At 50.8% G+C, this 19,140-nt stretch overlaps 1 protein-coding gene and 1 pseudogene across 1 annotated transcript; both read left to right on the forward strand.

Annotated features, from left to right (window-relative positions):
• The first annotated feature begins 15,762 nt into the window (after positions 1 to 15,762).
• Positions 15,763 to 16,864, forward strand: LOC149356630 (uncharacterized). Its single transcript, XM_089584271.1, has one exon. The coding sequence runs from the start codon at positions 15,801 to 15,803 to the stop codon at positions 16,497 to 16,499; it is 699 nt and encodes a 232-aa protein (XP_089440397.1). The 5' UTR covers positions 15,763 to 15,800; the 3' UTR covers positions 16,500 to 16,864.
• Positions 16,865 to 17,385: 521 nt separating this feature from the next.
• LOC149356631 (uncharacterized) lies at positions 17,386 to 18,357 on the forward strand (annotated as a pseudogene).
• The last annotated feature ends 783 nt before the right edge of the window (positions 18,358 to 19,140 follow it).

Below are 19,140 nucleotides of genomic sequence, written 5' to 3' on the forward strand. Positions count from 1 at the left end.
CCAATGTGATGCCGCTCTGGGTAAAAATTGCCCCAGCCACATTCAAGAGAATGATAGATAATATTCTAAACGGGCTCAAATAGGAACCGTGTCTATGTTACTTGGATGACAATGTCGTCTTTTCCCTTCCTATCAACAGCGCCTTCGGCACGTAATCACGTGTGTTACTAAAGCTGGGTTACTACTCGACTTGAAAGTGTTCCTTTGGTGCTATGATGCTGATAATATTTGGTCATGTCATCTCCAAGAACGGCGTTCTTCCTTACCCTGGCAAAATTCGCACTGTCACTCACTGCACCAAACCGACCTCCTTAAACGAAGTTCGCAATTTTATAGCCTTGAGCTCATGCTTTTGCTGCTTCATACGCAATTTCGCAAGTATCACAGCACTTTTAACGCAGCTTAGCGCTGAAAGCCTGAACCTCTCGCCTACGTCACCAGCCTACGATGCCGCGTTCAAAACTTTACGTCCCCTGCTGGTCTCCACCCACCCCAATACAGCAACTTTTAGCTACATCACGCCAAATACATGCGCTCTCGAGAAGCATCCAGGCAAAGCAACCTTTCCAGTGCAGGTAACTCGTCGAAAGAGACAAAATTGTTGGGCCACAGCGCCGAGGGTAACCGCGCTTTAGAAATTCCATGAACTGATATGGACATTACTTACGGTGGGCTACACACCCGTCAGTAATTATGAAGCATAACAGTGAAAAGTTAACGATTCAACATTGGTTAAACACCCTGCTAGTTAGCACGTGTTATCTGTATTCTGATGTACTACACCGGTGGCAATGCTATGCTGAAGAAAGCGCTCTTTCAACTCAAAAAACCTATTTTTAAAAATAGTGCAAACTCCTAAGCGAAATAGCCTGTGTATAACTTCAGAACGGCGTTGCATCAAAGCTGCATGCGTCACTTTTTGAACACCACATGTTTTTGACCACAATCATCTTGCGCCTGAACTCAGCCGACAATCGTCTCATCTTTGAGGAACAATTTGCCACTGAAATACGTGCCTTGTTTGGTTTTTGTTCTCAACGCAATGCTTTCCTTCTACTTCCGGACTGCAGCGCTCTCCTCATTGAAGTCATCATGAAATAAAAAGCGGTGTGGACCACTCCGTTTTTTGCGCGCATTTTTATACTGTGCTCCTGCCGCCGTTCAAGGACCATCCCGTCAGCTTGTTTTTGGCTGTTCAGTGACGCGGCACGGATTCTTTATCAAAACCCCGCAGGGGTATTGCAGCCTCTTGCGGGTTGTAAACACCAGGACACGTGGGAGGTCATATTCTATCAACCATCCCTTGCGCTTAAAACTACCTTTGTTTGCTTCTGCCTATGCACTGGACATTCCTGTAGCGTCTTCACGCCACTCCTCTTGGCGAAGTGGCGTGGTGCACTGCGACGGACATAGTCTGCTCACAATTCTTCACTTCAGAGACTATGTCCTCACTTCGAACTAGAGAGCAGTCGCACCAAGTGAGGCCTAGCAGTAAGGTTCCAGCGTTTGAGTACGACCTGAGTCATGCGAGATACATGCGCATTGCGTCCATTCGTCACTTACCATCATGACGTGATAGCAGAAAGAAGCTGCAGGTACGTGGACACGGGGATCACTCTTGATCTTCGACCACAACACTTGGACTAGTAAGTACATCTCCCGATCTTTCAATGTATCCGGATCTGTGGAAAGCAGTGTACGGTGTGATTACAGCTTACGCCTGAAAATTCAACTTGCAATGCAAGAAAAGCGACGCCAATAGTGGACAGAAAAAGTGCTGCCTACAGCGTCTCTGCTGTCTTGTCTCGTCGTTTCATTTCTTCTCCGGTGCTTGTAATTTCCAGAATACGATACCAACTGGCCCAACATAACACTTGGTTATGAGACATGTCGAGACTGGGCGCATTAAATGCACGCACTCCCAAAAGCCAGAGTTAGTAACGATGTGCTCAATCGTGTGCGTAACTAACCAATTACATCGATTTCTTGCATTTACTACTGCTGAGACAGTATATCTACAAGAGAAATTAAAAGCAAATGTTTTGTGAACAGCAGCCTTGAAGGCAATTGAAGTAATGATCAAACCATTGCTATGAAAAAAGAGAGGTTAATTGCTGAAAACAAGTAAACAGCCTCAGTGGCACCTATTTATTGACTACTTTGTGCTGTTGGAACTGCCATATTTCTAGTATTACGTATTTACTTTGTGATTTAGCTGGTTCAGCACGAATTTCACGGCGCCTCATGAAATGATGGGCGTTAAAATTTCAGGTAGTGTTTTCTCCCACTACGAAGCAACCTTATGGTTAAGACTGAGAGTAGGAGCTGGATGTTGTATTTAATGTTCCTTCCATAACAAAATTGGTTTGCTTTATTAGGATTCAACGTTCCAAAATGACACTCAGGCTATGACGGACGCCGTAGTGAATGGCTCCGGAAATCTCGACCATCTGGGATTCTTTAACGTGCACTGACGTCGTACAGTATACGGGCCTCTAGAATTTCGCCTCCATCGAAATTCGGCCGCCGCGGTCAGGATCGAACGTTTGGGAGCAGTTTCTCTTGTTATCGAGAGATAAGCTTAGCTGTGTGGTCGTTAAAACGCCACCCTCTCTGCACATTAGAGTGCCCCATGGTAGTCACAGTTTTCTAACGGGTGTCACAAGGGCGAGAAAGAAAAGAGCTGCGTGACAAGGGGAGGATTCCTTTCCACTTGTTTGATTGTGCGGCGGAAGGGCGGCTGGCTTTGTGCAACCGGCTCTGGGCTCAAAAACCAACTTTCATCCACTCTTGGCGCACCTTAACCAAGCCTGAGATTCCCTGATAGCATACTCAGGCCGCAGACCAGTCTGCTGCAAGAATATGTCGGCCAACCTAGACTCCTAGAGCCGATACTGTAAAAGAGAAGCGCACTACACTTGGCAGCCCTACACACGCTCCGTCTGGTTGGAATTCCCGCAGCGGGAATGTATAAACACACTTTGTTTTCTTTGTTCACGCAGTGGCGAAAACTCGCTTATTACAAAAATACGTGCATCAAGCATACCCTACCCAAGTCTTACAAAACGTGGGGCCCCTGTGTTCCCAAACCGGCTAGTGGGGCTGGGAACACGACTCGGAAACCTTCGTCGGACCCCTTTAGGGAAGTTCATCCTATATGGATCGCATATCGATGAGGCAAGCGCTAACCATTCCCACAGTTCCAAGACCCGCTGACATCAATATAGTTTCATGCGTACTTGAAGGTGAATAGAACGCAAATGTGTCCTTTAAACAAGCAAACCTGGGCTATCCCGAATGGTGCTGCCCGTAGAAACCACTGAAGTTATCAGAAGGGCCGATGGGGGCTTGGAAAGTGGGAACGACTGCTGCTGCTCACATGGGTTCTCCGCCGGGCACATGAGGGCAGATGCAATCATATGCGGGCTCTACACAGGTATAAGGTGGGCAAGCCTAAATGGGCCTGCCCGCACACTACTGATGTCCCACATGACCACGGCAGGAGTAGAAAGCGAACGTGGCAGCTCGCTGCCGACAGCAGTTTCTTGTTCGGTACTTGAGGTAGAATACAACAAAAATGCGGGATATATGTACACAAAAAAACTGTGCTGACCCTCATCGTGTTGCCCACAGAAAGCTGCTGTATGGCCTCTGACAGAGCTCGCATGCGCTTAAAACACAGCAGGAAAGCGGGCGTGCTGGCATAACGCCCACATCGGTCCATTTTAGGGCACTTGAGGCCATGAGGAACGTAAATGCGAGTTCTGAGCGAGAAAAAAAAACGCAGAAAGATAGGCAACCGATGCAGTGCCTCATCGTGATCTAAATCGGCGCTGCCGGGCCTGAACACACCAGCGAACTTTCATCAATCTGCCCTGAACACTGTTATTTTAATTTTGAAATTTCTATACATCGAGCCGACAAGTTAGACGTATAAATGATTTAAATCTGAATTCTAAGCATATCCAATCAATTACTAAATATTACATGTTTTTTGTGGGTCTAGTTCACACGTAAAGTGTGCAAATTGACTGGACAATACCCAGGAATAACTGTGCCAACTTATTATACTGGATTACCTGTCAATCTCCGCACACAAATATATATTAAGGCGAAAGCCTTTAATGCCTTATGCTGACGTTCGCAATCCGTGTCGGCAGCCGTGTTTGCGTCCATGTCGGCAGCCGTGTCGACAGCCGTGTCGGCAGCCGTTTCGACAGATGTGTCCGCTTTTTGACGGGTGTCCACTGAGATATGTGAGACAGCTACTGCGTAATTTCCTTTCCTCAAATACAATTTTGAGTTTGTTCATTACGGCCCGGCCCTTCTTTCTTCTTTCACTGCCACTTCCTCCTTTCTTGTACGGTGCGGTTAAGGTGTCGACCGAGGCGACTGAGAATTACAGCGCCATTTCCTTTCCTCAAAAAGCGTTGCGTTCAAAGGGCAAGGCATCGGGCCGAACGGATGGTGGCGTTCCGTGGACTCCCTGGCAGCGCTACAACACGCTGTCGCATTCCACTCCTAAAGGCGAAGCTTAAGCGCCATTAATTAGCAGTCAATTAGTGCTGAGTGATTAATCAGTAATTAGTCATTAATTGGTAATTTTCATTATTTCGTCATCAATTATGTGTGACGTCATCCAGTGGTGACATCACCAGTGCCACATAGGCAAAGTAGTGCGAAAACGCTTTCGCCTCCGCGCACTTTAGACAGTCAAAGTTGCCCCTGAATTTTTTTCTAAATACGCACGCTGACTCTTCGCACTGAACCAAAATACAACAGTTTCCCTCATGTTAAGTGTTCAACTTTTTGTCAACAGCGACACACATTATCGGGCGGTGTTGCAAGTCATGCACGGGTTCACCATGTTTACTACTCCACCATGGCATGAAGGTGGAGAGAAATAATGCTGGTTTGGAGAGCACTGTGCTTTCATACCGTTAATTTGCTAACTATTGTCCCGACTGCATCTTCAGGTGGCATGTAGGTACTGGGCTGAAGCACTTGCGCGGCACGAATCAGGCTTGAAAATATCGCAGTGTAAACAGTAATACCTACTGAGGCGTTGCTTTACACTGAGAAGCCTTCCAGCAACGTAACATTTCTATTTTGCGGAGGCCTAAAAATCCAGCTCTTGATATATTGTGTCGCGGTAAGCGCAGCAATTATTCCAGAGTAGCATGCGCTGCACGTGTCATTATTGAACACGCAGCACAAATACGCATCGAAGCGAGAGATCTCCAAATAGCTCATATCATTTTAAAAGCCCGTACCTTCAGTTGCTGTCTGCACGATGCCTTTCCTGGATTCTGTACAGTCCTTCTGAAGAGCCACCTGCGGAATCGCCAGCAACAGGTCCAAGTTAGTGATCTTAAATCTGAACTGAGAACGGTCCGTCGCGGTGTCCTGCAGTGCAGTATTCTGGGACCCCTATTTTTTAACATCTACATGAATGACATAGTTAACATAGACTCAAATAGCCACTCCATAATTTACGCCGATGACACTACCTTACTTTTGCCCAGCCCGTCTTTACCCGAACTGCAAGTCAAAGCTAATAAGGTACTCGATTTGACAAACAACAGGAGCATTTCAAATTCACTGATTCTTCACACCTCCAAGACAAAAGCCTTAGTATTCCGTCCTCGCAACAAGAAAATAGATACCGATATCAACCTTCAAATTTAAGCAGCACTTACTTTTAAGACGAATACAGAGAGGACATGAAAGGACGGGTGCTGAGTATTCGTTAGTGCTGCTTGAATTTGAAGAAAAGAAAATGCATAACCAACTAGCCCCGCAACGTGTTTTACTAATTGATATCAACCTGTATATTGGCTCTGATAACATAGAGAAAAAGTCACAAGTAGAGAGCCTGGGCGTCATTTTCCACGAGAACAAGTGTTGGAACTCGCAGGTCACCCATATTTGTTCTAAACTCGATCGCTCAGTCGGCTTGTTGTCGTGACTAGTTTCTTTTGCCACAAAACATTAAATTGCTACTTTATAATTCATTGTTTCTTTTCCACGTTGAGCTACTGTTTTTTTTTATCTGGGGCACTGCCACACAAACTAATATTAACATTCCGTCTAGGTTACAGAAAAAAGCAATACGTATCATTAAATATGCCAACTTTAACATACAGACAAAACCAATCTTTGATAAATTGCAGATTCTGCCCGTCACCGCAATTCAGTGCTTAGTTCACGCTACTGCCGCTGCACATCCAAAAATGACACATACCTCTAAGATCTTGCTTAATTAGCATTGTGAACCAATGTGTACAACCCATGCAGCACTGACCGCTGGGCAGTTCCTCGCACCCGAACAAATTATGGGCGTCAAGTGTAAAAATACTGTTTGCCAACTACTCTTAATTCGGAATGTATCTCCTCACTGTGAACGAAGATTGCACGTCATTCGTTTTCTCTTGTTTCTTTTGTGTTCTTCCAAATTTTTCCTTCTGTTTTGTAAATTCCGCCAGACCGTATGAGGTGTTAACACCAGGATTGAAATTCAGAAACGGTTCTGGTGTTTCCGGGCTGGTGTTTTTGGAGTTTAGAAACCGACCAGGTTGTGCCTGGTGTTTCCAGACTGGTGTTTCTGGGCTTAAAATCCACCAGGCCGCGTCTGGCGTTAACACCAGAAGACATGGCTGGTGTTTCCATGCATGCAGGCATACAGGCTCGTCTCACGAGCCTGGCATATGCCCTGCTGCCTTTATGCTGTTGCCAGATGCATACGGTGTGTATGGTGAGGCATAATGGTGCATGATATGGTGAAAGTTGCATGGAAAAAAAATCCCATGCCCCTTCTCGGATGAAAAAAATGCAATTTGCTATGCTCACGACAGCTGCGACTCATTTATTTTGATGGCCTCTGTCGCCGCAGCTTGTACGCTTTCTGCAAAAGCCACATCGTGATATTTTTTGAGGCCTTCGTCATGTCCTCCTCCGTGCAGCCCTTCTGTGTTGCGTAATGCTTGAAAAACACTGCGTAGAAAAATAAAGTAACACACCATGAGTGCTAGAATGACCCACATCTGGATCTCCGCACTAGTTAATTTGCCTGAGCTACATTTGGAGCAGTTAACACAGTGTCAGAACACATTCACTCATGTTGTGCTTGACATTACAAAAAAATAAATTTCTTTGGATGCAAACTGCCTGCATGTGACACAACGTTGCTGAAAACCTATTAAACATCACATTTCATTACAAGGCTCATATTTCAATTGCGCATACATACTTTATCCCGTGCCACGTCTGTTGGACGTTTTGGTGGGTGCACGACTAGCCTGCGATGTCTGCGAGCTGAAATATAATCGTCCATTTCTTCTTTGGATTCTGGGAAGAAAAGAAGTGTCTCTTAAGACTGCGTTCGCGCAATTTTTCGTACATTGATTGTGATGATAAAATGCAAGATAATGCTTTATTATATTTCCTGCACCAAGCCTTTTACAGCACCTTCTATTCTAAATTATTTAATTGACCGTGCCCATTCTGCTGTCAGCCACAATTCCCCCAACACTCACCAGAGACTGGCTGCTCAATTGAGTAATATGTTTTTTTTTTCAGAATGCATCACTTTCGCCACTGTTCAGCAGCAGTAACAAACTTTGGTATGTGAAAGTGCAGCCCCAGGTTTTCGGTTTATGGTGGTTCAACATCCCAAAGCGATTCGGGCTATGAGGGACGCCATAGTGAAAGGCTCCGGAAATTTGGACCTCTTGGGGTTCTTTAAAGGGACTATGCAATAAATTAATTGAGATTATGTAAAGCAGATGGCTGGTAGGTATTCCATCACTCGTCATCCCAGCGCAAGAATTTTTGAGCTAGCATCAATAACAACGAAGTTATAAACGATTAAAAATTACGCTTCTCCTCTCCACCCTCAACTCGTACATGCAGGGCACCTGAAGAAAATAAAGAAACCAGCTCTGGGACTGGGCCCCGCCCGTGATTACGTTGTGACGTTCCCGCCTGTCGGGGGTCAGTCACAATGCAACACAGTTGCTTGTTGCTATCTACGGGTTCTGCTGAAGCGAGGAGAATTGAGCCAACACACAACGCCTCCGAGTCAACCTAATTTATTCACACTCTCTGCCTGAAGGTGTAACTGGGAGTTCCGCTCACCGCTGTCTTGTATTAGGCGTCGGTGCGGTCCGGCCAACAGGTGCCTCACTGCTTGGCTGCTCTGGCGGGGGTAGCGCTCAGCCTGGTGACAGTCCCACGTTTCGGTGACTATGACGGGTGGTGGCGTCAGGCTTCTCGGGCGTCTCGGCTGGCGGTCAGTTTGCTGCGGATGCCCTCGGGTCCGGCCTCACCGACTACAGACCAGCGCGACCTCCTTCCGTCCACTTCGCCCGTCCCTGCTCGTTCTCTCCTTTGTCTCTTCTGTCCCCGACGCGTCTCTCTGAGGACTCTCTTTCTTTCCTTCGGTGTCCTCCCTCGCCCAATGGTTTTTCGTCGTCGCTGCTCACGCAGGCTACCAAGGGCGCCCGCCGATTTTTCCACGAAGCCGCGGCCGTTAGGACGCGGAGGCCGGCGGCCAGTTCAGGTGTCCCTCGGAGGGCAACGGTTCCCCTAAACCAGCCTCTCGCCTCCTCCGCTGGGAGCCCTTCTGGTGCTAGTTTGCCGGCCTCCCTCGTCACCTCGAGCCGTTAGTATGGCCGTTGCGTTGCAAGACACTGCTGGCCTGTGGGCCCGCGAACTCCGGGAAACTGTGCCGCGAGCGTTCCGGCCTACCCTCGGCGCCGCAGGGTGCCGGCCTCTTCACGAACACGGGGCTCATGTTCAGCCGAAGACGCACTCCTCTCGAAATTGACATGTTTATGAGGGTCACGGCTGTCCTCTCTCTTCTCGCATCGGAACTCGGGGTGGTCTCTTCCAAGAACCGCGGCTTGGTCACGCGACCACGGCATTCGAAAACTTGGCCGTCAACGGACAAAGAGAGTCCTCCCCTAGCAGCGGAAGAGAGCAGCTGCCTGGGGAACCAGTCTGTACTTTCCAAGGGCCTCGGGCCCTCTTTTGTTTTGAGTTAACTTCCCTTAATAAAGACCCAACTCCTAGTCTTCTCCGAATCCACAGCCCGTACCTCGCAACAAGGCCGTCTGCAGGCGTGCATGCGCGCACAAACAAACGCACAAACGTGCCTGTCTCTGCGCCAAAGGGGGGGAAGTTGGGGACGCGCTGCAAAATGGGCCGCAGGGACGCGTGTGGTCGCGCAGGGCTCCCCGCGCGGCCTCTCCTCCCTAGCCCTCTGGCTACTTCGCACGTCTTTCTGTTGCGCCCGCCGCATTCCACACAACCGCCCTCGTTGACGGGGCAGGGCGATAATTTGGAAGGCAGACACAGTGTCTCTGGTGCTAGTCGGTGGAGAGAGTTCTTTTGGGCCATGCCTATAGGCCTCCCGTACACAGTTCTTCACAACGTCATCTGCTGACGTTCGGTTTGTGACTTCCGGCTGTTGCACCCAGCACCCCAGCAGCAGCGTCAGCAGCGTCTCTCCGGTCTCTCTTTGCCTTCCTGGATTGTGGCGCGCGTCGGATTTCTCTGCTTGTCACTGCGACAAAGGCACTGCGAGTGGCTGCCGAGCTCCCGACAGAAAGAGGTGGCAGAGGTAAATTGAAAATATATGCGTGAAGGCAATGCCCTGGCTCGCGCTTGCCCGATCGGGTCGCGTGGCGGCACAAGCAGACGATTTTCACAGCTATCGGAAGTGTGCCCGTGACGTCGTGGCTGCTGTAGCTCCAGCGAATGACGGCATGTGGTGGCCTTCCGACGTCACGGGACTAGTGATGTCTATTTTCCCAGTGTGAGTTTCAAGATCGATCACTACGAAAACACCAATCGACCCGTGAATTTTAAAAAACACTGTTTTTAAAAATTCATAATAAATTGCCGGCTCAGCTCAGAAGACTCATACTTGGTGTAAATGCTTCTTAGCATCATTTCTAAGCACTGAAAACATTTGCAAGCGACTTTAAATTCGTTGCATCCTTTAATGTGCACTGACCGCACAGTACACGGGGCCTCTAGAATTTCGCATCCATACCAAGTTTTCAAGAAACAATGCAGACTCGACACTTCCTACCTAGTGTGGCGTGAGAGCCTCTGTCACATTTGGCAGCTTCCTCGGCTACGGAGGCCTTCTCAGTTTAATATTCGATACACGTAGCTAGGACGTAGTCATTAACTGAGCTTGAACCGAGAGCAGTGAACTATACATTTTATGCTTCCGAACTAGTCCCACGTGATACACACAACCCCCCCCCCCCCCCCCAAACGCAAAGGGTTCACCCTGGGAAGACCAGCCACTCATCACTTGTACATAAGACAGTTTAATACTACAATTGAAGGGTGCCTAGAGTGCCGCCAGTGAAAAAAAAAAACAAAAACAAAAAACAAACGCATTCACGGAGCCCAGTTGATGGAGGTGCCGGGAGAATTTCAGCCGGGCGACTCTACCATCTACCGGACACTGCCAGATTAATTTCGTTACATCCATCAACATGCAACATGCTGCAAGCAGGACGGAATTCGCAAAGCTGTAAGTTGAACGTCAGAACTGCACAACAGCGGTGCGCGTTACGAAAAGCTCAAGAACACATTCCTATAGCCCTGACAAGCAAATTCAAGTGCTCTACCGCCGTCAGCACACTTAAGAGGAACGCTCGATTGCGCATCCTGCGCTGATATTACAGCCTCTGAGCGATGGGCGCTGAGTCCGACACCACGCTGCACGGTATGTTTGCGGAGGTTGGAGACAGCTCGTGCCCTGCTTGCACTTTAATTTTGTCTCAGACGCAGCGGCCGACGCCCAGCGGCACTAATGTCAGTGAAAGACAATCGCTCGAGCGCTCGTGTTAAGCGTGCTCACGGCGGTAGTACATACATAGAGGCTGAATGAAGGAGGTTTCAATATCAGCCAATGCTCTACGTGTACATTAAAGGAACTGACAAAACATGCGTAGCTACAGCTACCGCAAAGTAGAAATTACAAAAGTACTCAGACAATAATAAAGGTGTTCTTACTTGTCATCTGAAGGATTTCTGCGTCGTAATAGCCGCCCTTTGATTTCTCGTTACACATGATATCTGTCCCGCCACAAAATCATTTATGCTCTTCGGATGAAAACCTCTCATCAGCACCGACGACGTCACATTTTTCACGCTGTCGAGAAGAAACTTCACATAGACGTAAAAAACTATTGCTGAACCGCGATTTTTTGGTACTGCTCAGGGAGTAACAGAGAAACAGCTGAGAGTTACTCGTGAACAAGCGTCACTGCGTCACCAACCTCGCGTAGTAAGAACAATCTCTCTACATGATATTTTAACAACGTAATGGTGCGTGCGGTTGCTGTAGTCTTGTAAAAAAAAATTACATGCTGACAAGACTGCACACAGCTTTAGCGCGTTGCTCTGAAACAGGTTCGGTTCATGGGGTTTAACGTCCCAAAGCGACTAGGCTATGAGAGACGCCGTAGTGAAGGGCTCCGGGAATTTGGACCACCTGGGGTTCTTTAACGTGCACTGACATCGCACAGTAGTACACGGGCCTCTAGAATTTCTCCTCCAAAGAAATTCTAGCCGCCGCGGCCGGGATCGAACCCGCGTCTTTCGGGACAGCAGCCGAGCGCCGTAACCACTGAGCCACCGCGGCGGGGCATCTCAAATAAGAAGAAAACAGATGCAATAATACAATACGAGCGCTGATCTATCAAGCGTGCCCTGTGCCAGTCGCGGTCCTTTTATCCGCTCAAACTTATCCGCTCAAACTTACTTTTATCTCGCCCTCACACCTGTGTGGATAACCTGGCTGTTCACACTTCAAAGTTTTCAAAGAGCTGTTTGAGAATGCGTGTTGCGGAAATAAACGCGCCCCGTAAAATGCTTCCTTCAGCTAAACGGGCGCATTGTTCGGGCTCATATTTCGCATAGAAATGGCATTTGGTCGGCAGAATTGTTTAATACCACGTTTGCTTGGGCTACTTACCTGATTCGATCAGAATAAGTCGGATATTCACATCGTCTGCAGCGACGACAAAGGAAATTAAGCTGCTCTGTCAGCTATCGCACCGGTGGCGCCATCTCGTTTGTTGGTCGTGAACAATCAGCAATAGAGCGAGGTTCGGGTGGTTTGAAGACGCTCTTTCAACTGGTTTTTTAATGCTCACAAAAAATTTACCTTGCTGAAAACTTCATTTTTGCCAAGCTAAGTTTTCTGTGACCATTAAAAAATGGCTGAGGCTTAACTAAGGTTAAGCCTAGTCAGATGCGAAGCATATTGATGGCTAGGCTTGGTAAAGTTCCTCGCTTTGTTCTTCAGTTGTAGAACATTGTCGCCGAGCCGCATATTGAGCACGCCGCTTAGACAGACGTTCATCCCGCTCTTCATCGGTCTCTGCGGCACGCTGAAGCTTTCGCTTCTCGTTCAAATCAGCCCTGCTTCTAGGCGGCATCCCAACACCTGGCCGCCTCGTAAGTGCCCGGAGAGCGAGGCAAGCTCAGCTTTATACCGCTGCTGTAGCGTCACGTGGTAAGCTGCAGCGCCTCTGATGTGGAGCCTCCACCGCCGTGGCCGACCGCGCGAGCCGGCAGCCCATCTCTCCTCTGCTGTGACGTCATGTTGTCACGTGGTGTCACGTGGTCACGCTAAACGTCCCGTGGTCACGTAGTCAATGGTAGCTCCACCGCCGCGCTCGACGGGCTGTAGTGTAGCTCTAGTAATATGCTTCGCTTAAAAACCAGTTGAAAGAGCGTCTTCAAACCCCCGAACCCCCTCCTTTGCTGATTCTTCAAGACCAACAAACGAGATAGCGCCACCGGTGCGATAGCTGACAGAGCAGCTTAATTTCCTTCGTCGTCGCCGCAGACGATGTGAACATCCGGCTTATTCTGTTCGTATTAAGTAATTAACCCAAGCAAACGTGGTATTAAACAATTCTGCCGACCAAATGCCATTACTATGCGAAATTTGAGCTCGAACAATGCGCCCGTTTAGCTAACAGAAGCATTTTACGGGGCGCGTTTATTTCCGCAACACGCGTTATTTGCTAGGTGCTGGCTGAGGTCCGACACAACGTTACTAGAACCAACTCAGTTTCACAGCTCCCCATACCGCCCATCGGAGGAGAGTGTCCCAAGCGGCGGTCACGAGAACTAACGGCGCTGCAGTCGAGTCTTGCTCCCTGCCGGGCGCGTCGTCTGCTACACGCAGCGCGGAAGCGTGGAGCGGCCGGCATATATGAGGTTTTGGCGGGCTGCGTTCGTGCTCTACGTGGCTGCAGTAAAATAATACTTCCATCACGGCAGCTTTTGCTTCGAAGCTGCGTGTGATCGTGGAGAACACGTTTGTGTGATGCGAAATTAGGCTGTTAATGTTGTGAAAAACGTGAAAAAACGCTGTCAACACGCTCGCGAGCATTGTTTCTTGCTTTGCTCAATGGCTTGTGTTTTGTTCCGCGTACCGTAGTGCATAGTTCCTATAATGTAAACAGATCGGACAAAGTTTCAGTGCGTGCGTGCACTCTACCTTAGGAGGGACCGTAGTGAATGTCATGTTTGCTGCGGTACAGAGCAGATTGCCTGCATTGCGTGCAGAAAGCTGCAGCTTAGCCTGTGCAGTCTATTCACTGAGTGCTTGAAGTCTGCTACTCGCGTGAAACGAGACAGTGAACACAGAACACAAGCAAACGGCCTCCGTCGTCTTATAATAAAAGCGTTTCTCTTAGTGTCCTGCTTTTGACTCAGCTGCACTACCTCTGATATCATTGTCAAAAAAGTTTTACTATTATGTTTTCTGAACGTCGTGTAGGCGGAGTTCTTTAATGAACTGACTGCAAGAGAAATCAGTGGGAAGGAACGCACGCACAGTGAAAATAGAGCAAGAGCGAGCCTCTTGAAGAAGAAAAATAAATTTATTGCACGTAATGACAGGAAGTCGTCCTTCGATTCGCTTTACGACCTTGAGAAATGTCATCTATCTCCTCCACGTCCCCCTCCTCGAAAAAAAAACACTTTTATTGCCTGTAGGGGAAATTAATGCATTCGCAAACTAGCACTGGACAGCAATGGTAGACACACGATATTGAAGGCATATATATGTGTTGGAAGGGCACTACTTTCAGAGAAGTTAATATCAGGAATTCATGAACGCAACAACGAAAAACAAGCAAAAATGCAGTATTGTCAAAGATACTGGTGGCATATGCGAAAATAAATGAGATGCACCAACCAACTTCGAGAACTTCATCAACGTGTACAAAAATTTACAAGAATCGACAGCAACGCAAATGACATTGCTACTTCCTCTTCGGTAAATATTTGATTACGCAGCAGAATCTAACAATTTGTTACATGCTTATCTACATATAAACATCGCAAAGTGCATATATGTAGGGCATGTATTATGCCATGATTGCACATGTGACAGAAGCATTTAAGCAATATAATTCGCATATGCAAGACAATCTATACACAGAAATAACTAATAGTTAAAACCAAAATTGATGATCAAACCTGCACAGCAGGAGGAAATGAAATCGATCAAAGTAACTTGGCCTTTTTCCTTGCAACTCTGACTTTTTCTGTAAGCTCCGCGTCGCGGTTCTTTTTTCTGCAATAGAAATGCATTCGCATCACAACATAAAAGTTCACAACTCTGGCTCTCACCTCTTCGTAGTGATCGGAGCACCCCAATGGAGGGACACCCGATTCCTCCAGGTTATCTAAAACCTCCCAGAAAAGATCCCCGACCATTTGGCCATTCTCAAGTGTATGCTGTGCAGTTTTCTCTATTTCCTTTATCGTAAAAAAAAAAATCTCTGCCTCTCCCGTAACCGAGAGTAGAGTAAGCATGAAATGTTTACGGGCCTAATGTCATCTCGGTGGACACCCGCACCGTACAGGAAGGGAGGAACGCCACCACCCGCTCAGCGCGATGCTTTGCCATTTGAACGCAAGGTTTTTTGAGGAAAGGAAATGGCGCAGTAATTCTCTGCCATCTCGGTGGACACCCGAACCGCACCGTAATGGAAGGGAGGAACGCCACCACCCGTTCGGCGCGATGCCTTGCCCTTTCAACGCAGCGCTTCTTCCCCGGGCCCCTGTGCGCCTGCGGGGCTTTGCTTCGATGCGCGAAGCCCCTAAGAGATCACTTATGACAACGAAGTGTATCGTGGCATTTATGTGCTTTTTGCACGCGTTATTAGTAATCGGAAGTTATAATTCCGTGCATTATCAAACGCACAGCGACTGATATCTTGATAAACATTGAGAAGGCACTGGCAGCAGTTATTTTTTGTGACTCCTTTGGAGACCAACCGGCGCTTGTATGCCGGTCGCGTAGGAGGGCTTAGAGAGTCTCGTTAAATCTCGTTAAGTCTCGTACGGTGCCCGGATGCCGTTACGCTGCCCGTCGAGCCAGCGGATCATCGAGCTTTTCCTGTCCAGGCGGGCCCCCGGATCCAGCGTCCCGGAGGTCCTGCCTGCCGTCCTGCTACCCGGCGCCGCGCTCCTGCCGTGGTGACCCGGGCCCCGTCGCGATGGAGAGACCCTGCCCTGCAGTGCGCCCCACAAAGGCGCAATGCTTTTTGTTTACTGTGCCGGAACCTGTTCCGGCCGATCGGCTCATCGACCTGCTCGCGGAGGTGCTCGGAGTCGGGGGGCTGACATATTTGCAGAACGTTGGTGGTTTACGTTTCCTGGCGGCCGTGGCTTCCTTGGCGCAGGCAGCGAAAATGGTGGCGTTGGGCTCGCTGCTCATCGCCGGAAAGGAGGTGCCACTGGAGCAGATGGGGGTTCCAGTGGTGCACGCGACGGTTTTCCGTCTCCCCCCGTGCGTCAGCGACGAGGACCTCGCCGCGGCGTTCCAACCGTACGGGAAGGTGCGCGCCATCACCGAGGTCGCCTTCCAGTCCAGGAACCGCATCGGGAACGGGACGCGCCTGGTGAAGCTCGAGATGACCCGGGCTCCGCCGAACTTCCTGACGGTGGCCGGTGTTCGGGCCATGATTGAATACCGAGGCATGAAACGCGTCTGTTCCCGGTGCGGCGCCGAGGGCCACTTCGGCGCTACGTGTAAGGCGGTGCGCTGCGGCCGGTGCGGCGCGTACGGACACATCGGCGCCAACTGCAAGCCGGTATGCAAGAGGTGCGGAGGCGACCACCCGTCCTCCGACTGCGTCGTGCCGCGGTCCTACGCGGCGGCCGCGGCTGCTGCGGCAGCCAGACCTTCCCAGGAGCCTGGTGTGCAACCCGGGCCGAAGGCGACACCTGAGGGGGCTGGCGCCGGTTCGAGCGGCGCGGCACAGGAGGCGGCGGCGAGCCCTCTCGAGGGGGCTGACGTGCGGGACGACGTCGCGACCAAGCCCGATGACGACCAGGCGGGCACGGAGACGGCGGGCACCTCGTCCGGCCAATCCGCGACGGAGCTGTCCACGGGCAACTCCGACGTCGCGGAATCGACCTCGTCCGAGTCTGACGACTCGTAGGGCGAGTCCTCTTTTGTGGAACCTCCGAGTTTGGAGGTTTCGCTGCTTGACGCGCCCACGGCGGCGCAGCACGAGGGCACGGGCACGGACACCACGTCGCCTGGCTCGCCCTCCCCCAGTGACGCCCTGCACACACCCGTGAAGGACGCCCCGAGCAGCGACGGCTCAAGCGAGTCGCGACCGAAGCCGCCGCACATCCCGGTCGCCCTGCCGCCGCAGGGCCCGTGCGCAGCTAAGTTGGTGCGGGGGGCGCGCAAGGCTCTCGAGCTCGACGACCCCAAGCGCCAGCTCTCCTCGTCGTCGGACGGCGGCGCGACCTGCTCTTCGGCCACCCAGGCGCCGAAGAAGAAACCGAGGACGGCAGACGACGACGGCGACGGCGTCCACATGGACGTCGAGGGAAACGAATAGTTTCCGCCATGGCGCCTCCTCGCCGGACTTCAGGCCCTGCTGGGCCTTTTCCTCCTCCCCTCCCTGCTCGGCGGCCGCCCGAGCGCCGTTCTTTCGACGCTCTACGGCGCCGTTATCTTTTCGGCGCGCTGGCTCCGTCGGCGCGTTTGGCGAACGATGGACGGTGTTTGCGCGGTGGAGTGTGTTGGTGCGTGTGTGACTGTGTGTTGCTGGCGCAGCCGCGCGCATCGGCCGGACCTTTCCACCGCGCAACCATTAGCACCGCTTGGCATCGTCGTCCCGCCGCCGCGGGGCCGCCAGCCAGGACGCCAGCAGGGACCCGGGACGCCTCCCAAGCGCCTCGACGCCCCCCCAGCGCCGGTGTATCAACGCACTCGCAGACTCTATCCGCAGAACTGTACTGTGAGTCCGTCAGCGTTTTGTTTTGTTTACTTGTTTCGTTGTTTATTTTTGTTACATTGCTTCCTTTATTTTCATGATGGCTGTTTTTCGTTTCGCCTCCTTTAACGCGCAGGGTTTTCGCTCTCCCGATAAGCAACGGGAGGTGCTTCACCTTGCGCGTTCGTACCAAATTGATGTTTTGTTTTTGCAGGAGTGTAATTTTCGCACCCCTGCAGACGTTATTTCTTCCCGTTCACGCTTTCATGTCGATGCTTTTTTTTCCTTGACGGACTCACGGTCTTGCGGTGTGGGCGTTGTTTTCCTCACGCCGGCTTTCCGCGCAGGTGCGCATTGTACCTTTGGTTACGATGGTCGAGTACTGGTGGTGGATATTTTCCTCGACGGGCGGAGGACTCGCTTTGTAAACCTGTACGCGCCCGTCACGCGATCTCTGACAGGCGAGTTTTTCCGCTCTCTTACATCCCACCTGCTTGAATCCGTGTCATATGTCCTGCTGGGGGATTTTAATTGCGTCCTAGACTCGTGGCGTGACATTCAGGGCCCCGGTCAAGGTGCGTCCAATTATTACGCCAAGGAACTAGGCAAACTGGTTCGCCAGCTGCACCTTACGGACGCGTGGGTCGAACTGCACGGGAACCTTTTCGTGCCACACGTGCTAGGGGCCGTAGCGCCAGTCGAATCGACCGGGTGTACCTACCTCCAGCCCTCGTGCCGCAACTAGTATCCTGCGAGGTAGTGCCATTTCCACCAGGCGCCCGAGCACTCAGCGACCACTTACCTGTCGCGGTATCCTTGAGGTGCGCTTCGGGCCGAATTGCGACGTTCTCTACATGGAGAATGGACATCTCACTCTTGGTGGACGACCAGAGCATTCGCGACATCCGTGCAGATTTGGTGGACTCTGTTGCCCTCTTTGAGTTCAGTCCCTTGATTTGGGACGCCCTGAAAACACGATGGCGAGAAGTTCTCATTCGGGCTGGCAGAGCAAAGCACGCGCGGAAGACTGCGGCGCTCAACGACGTGCTACGCCGCATGCGTATCGTGAAGCAAGGGGGTGAGCTCACCTTTGCGATGCGAGAGTACCTGGACACTCTTCGCGTCCGGTACCACCGCATCCTGGATGAGGAATCCCAGGCCTCCTGTACCGCCGCGAATCTCCGCATGCTGTCACAGGAACGCGCTGACCTCTTTCACGCGAACAGCTGCCGCCACAAGAGCGACCGACCGGCCCGTATTGGAAGCGTAACTATGCCAGATGGCACGATTTCCGAGCAGGTCCAAGACATCGAGCACGTCTTCCGTGATCACTTTGCCCATCTCTTTGCGTCGCAAGGCCTGTGCGAGTGGGATGGGTTTGACGCTGCTGTAGACGCCTTTTGCGCCGCCCTTCCCCACGCGCCCGACGACGCGGAATCGGCTCTTTGCGCTCGCGCCACACGGGAGGAGGTCTACGCAGTCTTAAGCGACATGAATCGCGCCTCCGCACCCGGACCAGATGGTCTAGTCTCCGGGTTTTACTACACCTTCTTTGATGTGCTCGGGGACTTCCTCACGCATTTGGTGAACGCCTTCCTCGAGGAAGGAGCTAAGCCAGCGTCTTTCGGTGCGGGCCGAATCGTGTTGATACCAAAGCAGGGAACAACGTCGTCATGCCCGGCGGCGTGGCGGCCGATAACCCTGCTCAATACTGACTACAAACTGGTCGCCTCGATTCTCGTCGCTCGCTTGCGTCTTCTTTTGCCAAACCTCGTTAGCCCCTTCCAGGCTTGCGCTGTTCCTGGCCGTTCGGTATTTGCGTCGCTCACGCTCACGCGCGATGTGTTCGCAT

Source organism: Amblyomma mixtum, chromosome 3 (genome assembly GCF_055824585.1).
Source record: "Amblyomma mixtum isolate Tamu chromosome 3, ASM5582458v1, whole genome shotgun sequence".
Classification (NCBI taxonomy): Eukaryota; Metazoa; Arthropoda; class Arachnida; order Ixodida; family Ixodidae; genus Amblyomma; species Amblyomma mixtum.

Coding starts and splice junctions, on each gene's coding strand:
- LOC149356630 (XM_089584271.1), top strand. CDS start 15,801: ATGGGGGTTCCAGTGGTGCACGCGACGGTTTTCCGTCTCCCCCCGTGC.